Source organism: Phyllostomus discolor, chromosome 7, assembly GCF_004126475.2.
Source record: "Phyllostomus discolor isolate MPI-MPIP mPhyDis1 chromosome 7, mPhyDis1.pri.v3, whole genome shotgun sequence".
In the NCBI taxonomy this organism is placed as follows: domain Eukaryota; kingdom Metazoa; phylum Chordata; class Mammalia; order Chiroptera; family Phyllostomidae; genus Phyllostomus; species Phyllostomus discolor.
The window spans coordinates 12,349,957-12,363,824 of NC_040909.2; the positions used below are offsets into that span (position 1 = coordinate 12,349,957).

Sequence of the window (13,868 nt, forward strand, 5' to 3'; positions counted from 1 at the left end):
TTCTCACTGTTGGGATTGAATGTTTTTTTCTTCCTTATGTTCTGAATCATTGATTTGATTCTTGGTTTCATCCCCTCCACTGTTGGTTCCCTATAGACTTTTCTTTATTTTATTTAATTCAATCTTCATTTCTGCCCTGGTCTTTTTTACACTGTTCAATACTCAATGATTTCTTTGAGCATCCTGATAATTAGTGTTTTGAACTCTGCATCTGATAGGTTGCTTATCCCCATTTCATTTAGTTCTTTTCCTGGAGTTTTGTTTTGTTCTTTCATTTGGGCCGTATTTCTTTGTATCCTCAATGGCAGTCTCCTGTGTTTGTTTCTGTGTATTAGGGAGAGGTTCTTTGACTCTCTGTCTCAGTAGCATGGCCCATCTGGATGAATGTGACTTCTTTAAATCTTTGGTTGTTGGACTTGCATACAGCTCAATTTTCTGATGGATCTGAGTGATATTTGTTTTGTAGTCTAGTTGTAATTTTTTTGCTGTAGTTGGACATGGAGGTGAAGTGTGTTTACTTACATCTACATCGTGACCATAAGTCCAAGATGGTATTTTTAATTTATAATTTTAATTGTCATATAGCAAGTCTTATCAGAAGGAGTACCTCTTGCCCTGTTGAGCATTTCGGTACAGTTGGTTGTGAAAAGTGAATGAAGCAGCTGGAGAGAAATCGTTTGTGCTCTCTAGGCAAGTTTGGAGCTTCTGGGGACAAGATAGGAGAAAGCAGAGGAAACAGGGAAGGGATTGTGGGGGACAGTGCATTGGTGGAAACCCACAGACAAGGACTCCTCCTGGATTCTTACATCATCAGGACAGGTCTACCAAACTCAGCACATGATTTATGGGAGTGAATTTCTTATAAACAATGGTGAGAAGACTGGGTTTTGTGTTTAGCCTGAGACAGGGCAGAAAAAGAAACAGTTTTCAAGGCAATAGGAACAGGGAGGCAGAAAGGATCCATGAGAACACAAATCTTTGGGAATTTCTAGAGATTGTGATGGAGACTTAGTTAATTAGAGATTAAATTCAAGTAGAGAAGATGATTAAAATATAATATTCAGGACTGACAATATAATTTTTTTAAAAAGTTATTTTTCCCTGGCTGGCATAGCTCAGTGGATTGAGTGCAGGCTGTGAACCAAAGTGTCGCAGGTTCAATTCCCAGTCAGGGCACATGCCTGGGTTGCAGGCCATGGCCCCCAGCAACCACACATTGATGCTTCTCTCTTTCTCCCTCCCTTCCCTCTCTAAAATAAATAAATAAAATATTAAAAAAGTTATTTTTCATCCTCAAAAACTAAAAATGGAACTGCCTTTTGACTCAGCAATTCCACTGGTGGGAATATAACCTAAGCACACTGAAACACCAATTTTAAAGAATCTATGCACCCCTATGTTCATAGCAGCACAATTTACAATAGCCAAGTACTGCAAACAGCCCAAGCACCCATCAGTACATGAGTGGATCAAAAAACTGAGGTATTTTTACACAATGGAATGCTACACAGCAGAAAGAAAGAAGGAGCTCCTATCTTTTGAGACAGCATGGATGGAATTGGAGAACACTATGCTAAGTGAAATAAGCCAGGTGATAAAAGATAAATACCATACAATCTCACCTGTAAGTAGAACCTAATCAACAAAACAAACAAGCAAGCAAAATATAACCAGAGACATTGAAATAAAGAACAAACTGACAGTAACCAGAGGAGAGGGGGCAGAGAGATAATGGGGAAACTAGGGGAAGGGTCAACAAGGAATATATATAAAGGACACATGGACAAAGCCAAAGGGGGTAGGATCAAGGGTGGAAGGTGGGGTGGCATGGGGAGGAGAGGAGTGGTGGAGGGAGAATGGAGACAACTATACTTGAACAACAATAAAAAAACTGTAAAAATATGAATCACAGCAGAGAGGGTAAAAGTAATGTTTTATATATCACATAAATATGATTATTCCATTTTTATGAAAAAAAAAAAAAAGAAAATAGATTTAGCAAAATAATCCACCCATGTGTGTTGCTGAAACTATGTAAAAGATCAGTCCCTGCCTTTAAGTTGCCTAAAATTAAGTGAGAGAGAAAGACAAGCAAGCACCAGCTTACAAAGCAGAACAAGTCCTGGCTGGGCAGAGACAGAGAGTAGTCGGTTGTAATGGAAAGTAGGTTCAGGAAGTTATTCCCACCACACACAATGATGTACATTTATAGATATGGTTTTATTTAAAAAAAGATTTTATTTATTTATTTATTTATTTATTTACTTATTTATTTATTTTAGAGAAAAGGGAAGGGAGGAAGCATCAATTGGTTACCTCTTGCATGCCCCCAACCGGGGACCTGGCTTACAACACAGGTATGTGTGCTGACTAGGAATCAAACTGACAACCTTTCGGTTTGCAGGATGATGCCCAACCCACTGAGCCACACTGGTCAGGGCTATAGATATGTTTTATTGAATAGTGACTATGTACCATAACTATACTAAGACTTTTCAATTCTTTAAATAACCCCATGAGTTGGGCATTAGTTGACTTTTTAAATTTTATTTTTTTAAATAATTATTTATTGTTGTTTATATTTTATTCTTTTATTTTTCAAATGCAGTTGACATTCCATATTATATTAGTTTCAGGTGTACAGCATAGTGATTATGCATTTATATAACTTGTGAAGTGATATCCCAGAAAGTTCAGTACCCACCTGATATTGTACATAATTATTACAATACTATTGACTACATTCTCTATGCTATAATTTACTCCCTGTGACTGTTTTCTAACTGCCAATTTGTACTTCTTAATCCCTTTTCTTTTTCACTCAGCTTCCCTAACCTCCCTCCCATCTTGCAGCATTATTTACAATACTAAGATATGGAAGCAGCTTGTGTCCATCAATAGATGATTGGATAAAGAAGATGTGGTACATATATACAATGTAACACTACTTAGCCTAGAAAAAAGAATGAAGTCTTACCATTTTCAACAACATGGATGGGCTGAGAGGGTATCATGCTAAGTGAAATAAGTCAGACAGAAAAAGATAAATACCATATGATTTCACTTACATGTGGAATTTAAAAAACAAAATAAATGAGCAAACAGAGATAAATGCAGATAAAGAGAACAAACTTATATTGGTATTTGTTTTAAGGCTGAGAGAGTGGACTGCGAGTTCACTCAGTGGCTGAGTAGTGACCCAGGTGGGAACCCAGCTAGCCTGAGTGCAGAGCTCACACCAGTCACTACATTGCATGGGGGCTGGGACAATTTGTCAGAATATCTGAGCAAAAGGCTCACAGTCCCTTCTTCTGGATGCTAAGGCAAGTCTTACACTTAATCTAAGACACAGACTTACTCAATACACTACTTTTAATATCCTTCATAGCTTGAGGCTTAGAATCATAAAACGCAAGCAATTTCTATTCCACTCACCCACCTGCACCTGACCCGAGCTGTCTCTAACAGCAATGGAGATGGAGGGGGTAGATGCACAAAGGGGCCTTGTGGAGGCAGCCCTGCCATCAAACGCCCTTTAGGTTGTTTTTGGAGGTGGTGATGGACCTGTAACATCACACCCTCACCTTGTGACTGGAGCTGGATTCTCTGCCAAGAACATGACAAACCCCAATCTCTAGTCCAGGTCTTGATCTTGATTGCTATCTTGGTGGGCTTTGCTGATCAATTTAACTGCTGTAGACAGAGGTCATGGTCATCTGGTGCCACAATCTGGACATGCAAGAGGTGGGAGAATGTGTTCGTCATGACCGACAGGGCTGGGGAGTTTTCCAGTGATGCCAATATTCCATGGCAATCTGAATTTACTACAAAAGATGGTGATTTCCTTCTTCAGGGCAATCCAGACTCCCATTGTAGTCTCAAGAAATGTAGAGGCTATTCACTGAAATAAATCTACAAAATTACCTCCAGTCAAACACAAAGTGATAGAGTGGTTCTGGTCAGGACTGAGCCATTTTAGAGAAGTTGAACTTGGCCTGGGCCATTGGAAAAGATCCTCCTGCAGGAGCTGGGCTGGGTTCTTTAAATCTGGGGAACCACTGAGGGTTTCGAGCAAAGAGCCAACAGGAGCAAAGTGATGCGTTAGAAAGATGATTCTGGCTTTGAGGTGCTCCCAAGAGCCGACACCAAAAAAGGCTTTGCAGTGGTGGGGGAGCTGAAAGCACTCAGTGCAAAGGAGCAGGCTGCCAAGCAGGCTGGCTGACCTGCTGGGTCCCTTGTTGTTGCCCTATATGGCTATAGACTGCCACGCAGGCATGGGCCTCCCTCGTTTCTACCCTGCTCCCTCTCACGTTCCTAAGAGTGTCTTCCTTTCAGTGCTGACTGTCCCAATACTAACTGTCTCCACCCCAACCTCTGTAGAATATTGAGTTCACCCAGATTCCATGCCATCCCATAAGCCTCTTCTTGGGCTTTGTTCATCTCCCTGAATCAACTGAGGTGTGTTATACTCTCTTTATTTCCCATAATCCTCTCTTGATTAGACAGCTCTGTCATGCTTTGTAAATTACTTATTGTTGTGTAACAATTGATCTGTCTTGAAATACACAGTATATTTGAAAGACAAGTTGCGTCTGGGGGTGCAAATGCTCATCATCTAACCATCTCCCTATCCTTTTGCAACAGAGCTCATCTTTGACTCTGCCCCCTTATCACACAAAAACAGAAGTCGCTGAGAACAAAATTCACCCTTCCCCTCTGGGAGAAACAGAAATTGGGAAGAGGAAAAAATTATTTACATGCATCTCTTGAGGCTAGGAAATTGACAAGATACAAGAGGAGCATTATTTCCTTAAGGAGGCTGGAGTATTGCTGTAGGAACTGAGTTGTAGCCTTGGGTGATGGCGGCGGTGAAAGCATCAGTGGAGGAGGAAAGGTTAAAGAGAGAGGCAAGAAGAGAGAGGTCTACAGGGACCCCTTCCAGAGACCTAGGCAAGGAGACTTTGATTTTTGTGTAAAAAACAAGGAAGGAATCGCTTTGAAATCAAAGACCAGAAAAAACTGCTTAAATCTTCATCAGGGCTCAGTGTAAATAAATTCCACCTGAATTTATTGTGTGCATCCACCTGAATGTGTGTGTGCATGCATGTACATGCACTTGGGCGCAGTCCTGCCAGCCAGACTGAGACATCTCTCCTCACTTTTCTCATCCCCAGAGGCCAGCTCGGTCTATTATTTCCTAAGGAAGAAATAATAGCTTTCCACGCTGGTTACACATGACTACCATGCTATTGGATTTTTTCTTATTCTCTTTGCTTGGCTTTTTCTGAGTTTTAGGAGCTGTTTCTTTTGTCCTAATTCTGAGTTTTCAGGCTTTCATCCTCCTTGGCAACATTCTTAAGGTACAACCAGGAGGTTCAGTTAGATTTCTCCCATCATCTCTCCACCTTCCCAAGTGGCAGTGCGATGCTATGTTTCCTATTGGTACTGTAACAAATGACTACAGACTAAGTGGCTTAGAGCAATATGAACTTATTATCTTACAGTCACGGAGGCCAGAAGTCCTAAATGAATCTCCTTGGACTAGGGCTCAAGAGTTCTCTTCTAGGGTTCGAGGAGACTCAGGTAGCTTCCCACTTGCAGGTTCCATCAGCAAAACTATAACCCTGCAGGTAACAGGACCCTCCTTTCCTAAATGTCAGGTTAGCATCAATGTCAACATGTTGTTACTTCAGCTGGTCCCTCGAGGGTCTCACATCCCAAACCAACAGCTCTTAAAGTGTTTTGTTTTTCAACAGACACTTCTGCAAGAGTTCTGAGAAATACAGCCTGCTCAGTCGTGCTACTGTGCAAGTGATTGCTTAGTGCCAGGTGCTGCTCCATCCCCACCCCAAGACTGCCAGGAATCTCATCTAGTCCAGCTCTGGTTCCTGCTCCTGCCCTCTTGGCAGAGTTCTTGCACTCTCACTGTCATGCCCCTTACCTCCCCCACCCCTCCCCCAGCCCCCACTGCAAGATTGCATGGTGCTTCTTAGATGGCTGATCTTGTGGGTACAGGTAACATTTCTTAGGCTACAAAGCCCACAGAGTTCTTTATTTCCAGCACTGGCTCAAGATTTGCTTTGTACTGTTGCGTCGTCTTACATTTTACGGTTGTAATATCACACGTCTGCAAGGGTATGGATTCTACGAAACTGATTTCTGAATATTTAAGACTTGAACTTTTTTTCTCCAAGTTTCAAAGGGGGAAAGCAACTTTTGCCTCCCTTGGGATAGGTGGTTTCAGGTTTCTGATCTCTCTAGAGCAGAAAGGCTCTTGTGAGGTTAGTCATGAGTGTGATGGGAATCTGACCCAAATCACAGGATGTCTGTGATATTTTAAGACCCTTGTTATCCCTGTTGTGAAGAAGTCTGTATATTTGTTTACATTCTGTTGATGCTTTCACTTTTATTGGTCTATGAGTTATTTTGGGGGGGGTATCCCAAGTGTTGGGATTGATGTGGGATGAATGAGGTCTTACCTGGGTGGCTCACTCTCCTTGGGCTATTTCTCTGGAACTGAGATATGAACCTAAACCTTCTCTGAAATGAAACAGAGCATAGAGAAGTAAGCAAAACCCTCCCTCTGGCCCCATGCTCTCATCCAACCCTATCCCCTCCTCCTTATCTCCTCTGTTCCCCACCCAGTCATCCACTCATACTGCTGACACTGCTCAAACACTCAACACTACAGCATGAAGGGAGCGCACTGTTGGAAACAGCTCTACTAAAAAATGAAAAGAATTGCCTTACCTCCACAAAATCTAACTCCACGTCATCTCCACAAAATAGCCTTTCTCATAATCCATAAATTCTAGTGCAACTAAAGAGCTTCAAGTGTCAAGTAACTTATGAGAGAGAGAAAGAGAGAGAGAGAGAGAGAGAGAGAGGGAGGGAGGGAGGGAGGGAGGGATGGAGAGAGAGAGAGAGAGAGAGGAGAGAGAGAGAGAGAGAGAGAGAGAGAGAGAGAGAGAGAGATGGAAAGTTTTCTGACCACTTCCAGCCTGAAATTAACTTTTTAGAAAGTGAGAACATTTTTGGCAAGAGAGCTTTATACATTTTAGATCCCATTCCTAATAAGACCAGCATAGTTCCAGCATATTCTTGTGGTTCACTGTTCTTTCTCTATTGTAGCACCAATCATACATGGTTTGGTATTACTTGTTTGATTAGCCTTTCCCTGTAAGCTCCAACAAATATTGGTTCATTTTACTGCAAAATAATAACCATCGTAATGACCAAAGGAAAATCCATGGCTTGAAACCAGGGACTTGTGATATACCATGTTCATATTTAGACTCTTAGGTGTGAATACATTTCATTAATTTGTTATAGGATTTTTCTCCCTTGCCATTAGAGCTGTAATGTGGTCCCCATCCACCAGTGATTGCTGATTTCATTGTATATTTTCTCTCTCAAAGTTCCCTAACCCAATATTGAAGGTTTTGAAGAATATTTTTGGAATCTCTTCACTTAAAAGTATTTTTTTTCTTACAGTTTACTCCAGGGAATTAAAGAGCGTGTGTTTACGTAGGAAATGACCTTAGTGGTTCATCCTAAGTGTGGCAAGGGAAGCTGCGGTGGAGAACACTGGCTGGCATTTCCTTCCTCCAGGAGCTGGCAATAAAGAAGCTGTTGCAGGTCCTTATAAGGTGTCTCTTGTTTCAGTGCCACTGTGGCTTGGTCTTGCCATCCTTGTCTTTGAGGGCACACTAGCAAAAAAAAAAGTCAGAACACAGGTGACCAGTGCAATTTAAGCATTTATTTGGTAAATACATATTGAACTTTTTTTTCATATTAAACTTTATGCACAGCCAACATGACTTTTCTATCAGCATCCACTGGACATTTATAAAAATTACTCACATTAGAGCACAAAATAAAATGGCAATTCCCCAAAGCAGAAACCAATATGAACCATGTTTTCTGACTACAACGTGTCATGATTTTAAACACACACAGACACATAATAAAATATCTAAGAGAAAATTCAAAACTGTAATTACAGAGTTTTTAGAAATGAATGACAATGGGAACACTTTAAATGGTCAAAGCTGAACTCACAGGAAAAGTCATAACCTTGGATGATTCTTTTTTACCTTAACAGAGAATGAAGGTAAATGAACTTAACACACGCTCTTCAAAAAGCTGGTTTGAAAGGAGAAGATAGACAAGAAAGCTATGGACATGCACAGAAAGAATGGGGGCAGGGGAGTAACCGGAGAACCTGAGCAAATGAGGCCAGTGGAGGGAATTGAAAGATGATCAACCATTTTTCTTGGAAGTGGGTATTATCATATTTTTCCAGAGCACATTTTCAGGACTTCAGCATATGCTGACTTCCGTGGACATAACTATTCAATAGCTGCTTAAACTTGATGACATCCTGATAAAGTAAACCTGACACTTTTTCATTTATTAAAAGGGAACTATATAAATTACTATTATCTTGTTAAAATTTCAGGGTACAGTTAGAAGTTCCCACTATTCACAGGAAGATTGAAAACCACTCAAAACTCCTAATAAGGAAGCTGAGAAAAAAATATATATTCAAAGGGTCAAAAACACCAGGTGTGGGGGGAAACAGAGACAAGTGTACTGGAACAACAATAAAAGAAAAACACCAGGTGTTGTACACAACACACAACAGAATCTAAGTGACCGCTCCAGGATGTCATTAAACTAATTTTAATTCTTTATCTGTGTTGTTTATAAGGGTTTTGTTTTGTGATAAATCTGTGGAATACACCTGCTCACTCCGTTTCCTGAGGATGCTATTTTGGTCAATGCTGAATTTTCTTTCATTCTCAGATTCATACCCGCCCATGTCCTGCTGGTCAGAGGACAGTAAAGCTACTGGCCTTCCCGTGTTTTTCACCCCTTGGGGACAATAGCTCTCACTTTCTCCTACTCCCTACAGACTCAGATTCCAGGGCAGGTTGTCTTCTAGTCTTCATTTTATACTACGATTATACACTTTTGTGCTTTTCAATATTTCACAGGTCACTTAGTGAGATGTAGGAAGAGAAACACTGTTAGGGAGCACTGGAGCTACCAGGAGATACAACATTATATGAGAATCCTGTGTTGGAGCATTTCCCAAACTGTCTTCCTTGGAGTGTTCTAGCCGGTGTCATTAGGCATTCCATGATTCTAAACCCCCTTTTATAGGCTCTGAGAAGCCTTGAGGGAAGAAGTCTGGTTCACTTTACTTGAATCTAAGCTTCTATTTGAGCATACAACACTTTTCTTTTTTAAAATTTTTTTAGATTATTTATTTATTTATTTTTAGAGAGGGAAGGGAGGGAGAAAGAGAGAGAGAGAGAAACATCAGTGTGCGGTTGCTGGGGGTCATGGCCTGCAACCCAGGCATGTGCCCTGACTGGGAATCGAACCTGCATTGCTTTGTTTTGCAGCCCGAGCTCAATCCACTGAGCTACACCAGCCAGGGCTGTGCACACAACACTTTTCCACAGCTGCCTGAGTCTAGCTGTAGGTTGGGGTTGACTAGTAGGTTTCCTTCCTGGCTCTATTCTCCTTGGAGCAACCAGTGACGTGGACCCACTTTTGGACTTCCATGGTGTTTCTTTTTTCTTTTAGGAGGACTCGGCACAGGGCTATTTACCTATGTTGTGAACTTTTCATGGATTTTATTTTTCTCTCTTTAATAGCAAATAGGACTAACTGTTAATAAGCTCCTAGCATGCACCCCACCCCATCCCCACTAGCTGCTTTAAATATGGAGCCCAGATGCTGGACTCTTCCTCTTGATGGAAGTGCATGGGTGTGCATGTGTTTGGTGTGCAGAGTTTGGGAGTTACAGCGATCTGTGCAATCAGCCCTACTGGTAGGCAGCTGGGCACCCACATGGGGATTCTGTTTGTAGCCCCACTGCCCACACTAAAGGGGACTGTGTCTGCTAGTGACGGTGGTGAAAGAAATTCTATTCTTCACTTTCTAGAGCCCCGAGGAAGGATCAATCAGCTCTTTATTTCAAATCCACTGTGACCGGATCCACACCCTGCAGCATTGGTGCAGTGTTGGGAATAGCTGCACCCCTGGGTTGGGCACATGGGCACCACCCTTCAGCTGGAGGCAGAGGCAGGAGGTGAGGGGGTTCGAGCCCCTTCCCTCACATTGTAGAGAATAGCCCCCTTCCAGCTCTTTGTTCTCTGTATTAGCACTTCCCTCTCCTGCCCTGTCTCCTCACCAGCATCTATCTTCCGAGGCCTTCATTTCATCCCCCTTCTGAAGCTGTGGCCCTTCTCCCAGCCTTTTCTTAGGCCGTGGAAACCTTCAAGACTTTGGTCAGTCATAGCTGTCTTTGTTCTCACTATTTCTGCAGACAGGCAGGAGAGAAACATGCTCTGGCTCCCAGAATCTGTGTGTGTGTGTGTGTGTGTGTGTGTGTGTGTGTGTGTGTAATCGTCGGTGGCAATCCGTGCTGTGAGGATCACCTGCCTTTTCCTCCGGTATCTGGACGGCCAGATCGCTAAGGCACACCGGGTATCTTGCATTCGGAGGGTCACTTGACGTCGGCAAAAACTTTTGGGCCTCATCGTGCAGAAAGCGTATGTTTCCTCCTTCCCAATGTTGGCTCAAATGACAAAGTCCCTGTGCCAGTTATCTATTTCTGTATTTAAAAACTCGCTCTGAAACTCAGTGACTTACAGAACCCTAACCATATTTATCTTGCTCACCCACCTGTGACCTGGGCAAGGCTCAGCAGGGCCGACTGCTGCTCCATGTCGTTAGCTGCAGAAACGTGTGGTCTGTCCACTGGGCCCCTCCTGCATGGTGGCTGCAGAGGAGACACATTTACGTGGTGGCTCAGGGCTCCCAATGTGAGTGTTCCACGCAATCAAGGCAGAAAGTACAATGACTTTTGACCTTGCCTCAGATATCATGCAGTGTCCCTTCTGCTATATCCTATTGGTCACACAAGCCCAGCCCTGATTCTATGTGGCAGTGGGCTCCACAAAGGCAAGAATATCCAGAGACAGAGATCACGGGGGGCCACTTTGGAAGCTGGCTGTCACAATCTTCTATTCAGCTTCAAATGGCAAACCAATTTTTTCCATGCAAATTCAGTTTGTATAGGATATGACACCACCTTACCAAAGGGTTTCAGTGGCTATTCCACCGGAAAGAAGGGATCAGGACACACATTTTCTATGCTCCTTCCAGCCACTGTGTTAGTTTTATTAAATAGACTATTGAATTTGAGGCAAAGAGCATTGCTACTCCAGCATCCCATCTTACAGAACGGCAGCCATATTAGCCAACCTGGCTCTCAAAGAATCCATCTGTCTCTGTACACTCAGTGTTGCATGTTGTGTCAGAGAGGGAGGACATTCTGGAGGCTGGCTTTAACATGAGAATAAGGCATCCAAACGATTGTGAAACCATCAGCCTTCTGATTTCAGCTCCCATCTTCACGCTGAGCAGTAACCAAAGAGATAAATGGAGACGAATGATGCTTTGGTTTCCCAATGATGCTTACATGCACAGGATGCATCCATTTAAGTCTCTTAAAACCAATTGTTCTAATGGCTTTATTGCTCTGCAACAAGATAAATCAAACTGACATTGATTCCAAGGTCACTGTGAATTGAAGTTTAACCATATTAAAGAGGAACAGGATGCAAGTTTGCAGGAGGAGAAAGGCATCACAGTATATTGCATTCTTGTAAACATTAGTACAAGTACAGAGTAACAGGACTCCTCTAGTTGCTGCTAAATAGGCCCCACATTTCTCTGCTCTCTGGGGCTGAATCGTTAAGGATTCTTTTCCATTTTACATCGGCTAGGTTATACCATACTGCCCTAAAGAACAACGGGTTCCAATTTGGCTACTTTCCTCCTAAGATGCTGTCGGATCTTCTCCATGTCTCTGGCCCTTTGTAAGGTGGACTCAGCCTCCAAGAGGGAGCCTTACCAAATGGCATGATGGGAAAATGTTCCCCTCACACAGAAGCCATAAGATGAAAGTGAAGCTCCTCTTGGAGGCTTTTTGCCACATTCTCTTCCCCCAGCTCCATCTCCTTGGGGAAAGGACTTCATTTCTGAAAGGGCTGTATAATCTTCAATAAATAAGGGCCCTTTGCCCTACCTTGTTGTCCACTTTGCCCTACCTTGTCCCCACTTTGCCCTTTGTATCTATGCCTCCTGTCCAGCTCTGACACCTGTCAGTCACTAAAGCAGCTAAGGGGACTGCATGTCAGCTATCTTTGGGCAGATCAGTCTTTGAAGTTGGTGCCACATCAGCTGAGCTCTCGCATGTGATGCACACCCCTAGGGCTTACTCAGAGGACAGAAGACACAGCGCAATCACAAAGTGTGGCAGAGTGAGGGGGCAGCCCGGGGAGCCCCGGAATACTGGGGCTGGGAAGTAGGACTTCCTGATGCTCTGCAGAGGGACTGCCTGGGGTCTCAGATGTGATGATGCTCATTGGTTGGTACTGAGGACAAAGGTCTGGAACCAGAATCACACTTGGCTACATGGATCTGAACCCCGCACTGGGGCCACACCGCAGACTGGAGTACATTCCGGTGGGTTAACTCAGACCACAGGGACAGGCAGGGAGTTGAGTCCTGAGGAACAGCTGTGGTTGCTGCCCTGCTACTGTCACCAGGTAGGGTCCTCAGCTCTGCCAGTGACGCTCTCAGCCTCATCCCCACCTCGGGCAGCTTGGATTTGCTGGGCGGTGGACCCCCTGTCTTGGGGCTGTCACTCCACAGTCTCAGATCCTTGAGTCTTGTCTCACTGTTTCCTGGGTGGCCGGGTCAGTGGGACAGCTCCCCGGGGTTGACACAGTGTGAGATGAGGCATCACAGCAGGACTTGCCTACTGCGAAAGGAGGAGGGGCTGGCACTCAGACGTTTTCTAGGACATCCAGGGGGACTAGGCCTCTCTTCTTTCCACTGAGGACTCTGATAAAGCCATCTTGCTCTTCTTCGGAAGTCAGGCAGATCTGAATGCCAAGGAAAGAAAAAACCAAATGTCAGCAAGAAAGAAGCTAGAATCTGCAGCTCGAATTGCTGCTGATTGAGATCAGCGGGGCATCAAATTAGAAAAGGGAGAGCAGCGTCAGGGTGCGAAGTTGTGGCTCTGTGAGAAAAAGTTTGATAAAAAAGTAGGCAGAGCCCTGGGTTTAGAGCTGGGTCCTGGCATGGAGTGTTTTCTGAGCTTCAGCTTGATGAGTGAGGATCAAGAACAGCTTGAGAACCTACTGTTTTAGGGAGCAGTGGCAGAGCTGGAAACGGTTCCTTTCTTTTAGAGGTGGGATGGAAAGCCTGGCTCAGATTAATTATAAGTGGAAGAGGGTGGGAGCTGAGGAAGAACCAGAGGAAGTTCTTTGGGTCGAAGGGTCATGAATAGGTTGACCAGTTTGTTTAGGTTTGCCTGGGACTCTCTCGATTTTAGCACTGGAAGGTCCAAGCCCTAGAAAATTCCTCAGTTTCAGACAAATAGGTTGTTTTATTGTCCTAGCAAGTATTTAACTCATCAGGCCAAGTTAGAGATACCTCCGTTGTCTAAAGACCCTTAAGTTCCTGCTTTTTGCATTCATTCACTCATTCATTCATTCATTCAACATGTTTTTATTTGGTGTCTACTATGCACTAGATAGCATTCCAGAAGCTGGGAACTAGTGAGAATAGACAGATTCCTGCTCTCATATTGCTTATTGAGCAGAACTGGGAAGAAAGGCATTTCACTGAGTAATTTCATGTGTGTTGAGGGCAAGGACCCTGCCTGTTTTAATCACTGACCATCCAGTGAACCACACTTAGTAAACTGACTGGCAATGTGGACATTTAATATTTTAAATAATTAATATTTTTGGATGAATGAATGAGTAAAGAAAAAG

The 13,868-nt window shown here is 43.3% G+C and overlaps 1 protein-coding gene across 1 annotated transcript in view; it reads right to left on the bottom strand.

Annotated features, from left to right (window-relative positions):
- Positions 1-11,170: 11,170 nt before the first annotated feature.
- STAC (SH3 and cysteine rich domain) overlaps positions 11,171-13,868 on the bottom strand; it is a 119,764-nt gene continuing 117,066 nt past the window's right edge. Inside the window, exon 11 of the mRNA XM_028518497.2 lies at positions 11,171-12,971. Within this exon, the coding sequence (XP_028374298.1) occupies positions 12,873-12,971 (99 nt within the window). The 3' untranslated portion in view covers positions 11,171-12,872. The remainder of the gene's footprint in view (positions 12,972-13,868) is intronic.